Here is a 1,559-nt window from a genome sequence, read left to right as displayed (position 1 = left end):
GACGTCTTTAATGTAATGGATGGCTTGAAATCATCAGGTTTGAGTCCTTCATCTGAATCAGAATCGAAAGGAGGTTCCTAAGGTTGAGATTGAATACAATCAGTTCATTAAAATAAAAGCTACTCCTCCTTTGTCTCTCCCTTCTCTTCTTCCTCTCTCTTACTCTGTCAATGGTATCAAATACTTCACCAGCAGCTCCAGCTGCTACTATCAATCCTTCAGCATTAGGTCCGGCCTGACCTAAGGAGAATGCTCCGATGAGAACAGCAAAAAAGACAGCCAACATGTCACCAGCAAAAATCCTCTCAATAGATATGAGGTACCCACCAAACCTGTTGAGAAAATAATGAAGAAGTAATAAGTGAGAGAGAGGAGAAAGAGAGGGGGGGGGGGAGAGAGAGAGAGAAAGCTCACCAGAAAGCAAGAGCATAAGAAAAGAATATGAAAAAAAAGACAAGAGCAAGACTGGTACCAACTGATGCTCCTTTCTTTGCTCCTAACTTACTAGCATCAGCTAACTTCACCTTGTACCTAAAAGAAAGATAGAAAGGATTGAAGGGGTGTGTGTGTGTGTGTGCTCAAGCAGATGTGCTTCATTGAATTAATGTAAGTACATCTAGCTACATAAACAATTAACAAGATTTAATGATAATTGTTTAGTAAATTAGTATTCATAAGGGAATACCACAAACATTCCTACCTGTCCACTTCTTTATACTCTCCTCCAAAGGCTACTACAGTTCTAACTGATGATAGGACCTCTTCAGCAATAGCACCTGCACCAGCATATAACTTCTGCTCTTGACTTGTAAATGAAGCAGCAACCTTGAGAGAAAAGAAGAGCATAAATTAAATACATATACCTAATTAATACAGTAACACTTGTTTTTAATTCCCCCTTCTTACCTTAGAGAATACAGCTGCTCCCATTACCATAAAGGGAGTAATGGCGATTAATACTAGAGTGAGTTCCCATCCTCTTATGAATCCAATGACGAAACCAGCAAAGAATGTTGTGACCCATTGAACAAGGATGGTGAGCTTATCACCAATACCATCATGAATCTTATCAACATCACTAATTGAGAGAAGAGAGATTAAGAAAGAGGGTAAACCACTTGAATATCACAAAAAGTATAACAAATAGAAATGAAACAGGAAGACAAAAAGTGAGGAAAGCCAAAAAATTACTGTGAAACTTGACACAACACAATGAGTGCAATATTTACGTTTATATCACTAAACATATTAGTATTTTATAATTGCCACCTGGGCAGAAAAGAATAAGACCTAAGATTACATGGTGTACGTGTACTATGTGGTAGTACTATACACATCTACTACTGGCAGTTATACATTGTACTCACTCATTAAGTCTTGAAGTTAATTCCCCACTGGCATTAAGATCAAACCATCCAATGTCCTGGTGAAGAACAGCTCGATAGTAAGCTAACCTAATCTTATACACTTGTCTCTCACAGGCCAGTTGCATTGTAGAGATTTGAAGAAAGGCCAGTATAAAGGTAGCAACTGTTATCATACCATATAAATATAATTGC

The 1,559-nt window shown here is 37.8% G+C and overlaps 1 protein-coding gene across 1 annotated transcript in view; it reads right to left on the bottom strand.

Annotated features, from left to right (window-relative positions):
• LOC100641064 (multidrug resistance protein 1-like) overlaps positions 1-1,553 on the bottom strand; it is a gene marked incomplete at its 3' end in the record, with an annotated part of 4,311 nt that extends 2,758 nt beyond the window's left edge. Inside the window, exons 1-6 of the mRNA XM_020005047.1 lie at positions 1,368-1,553; positions 907-1,078; positions 701-825; positions 415-531; positions 164-332; positions 4-77 (exon numbers count right to left, since the gene is read on the bottom strand). Coding sequence (XP_019860606.1) covers positions 4-77; positions 164-332; positions 415-531; positions 701-825; positions 907-1,078; positions 1,368-1,540 — 830 coding nt within the window. The remainder of the gene's footprint in view (positions 1-3; positions 78-163; positions 333-414; positions 532-700; positions 826-906; positions 1,079-1,367) is intronic.
• Between the last annotated feature and the right edge of the window lie 6 nt (positions 1,554-1,559).

The sequence above is a fragment of the Amphimedon queenslandica genome, unplaced genomic scaffold (assembly GCF_000090795.2).
Source record: "Amphimedon queenslandica unplaced genomic scaffold, v1.1 AMPQUscaffold_11757, whole genome shotgun sequence".
NCBI lineage: Eukaryota > Metazoa > Porifera > Demospongiae > Haplosclerida > Niphatidae > Amphimedon > Amphimedon queenslandica.
This window is presented reverse-complemented; position numbering and strand designations above follow the sequence as displayed.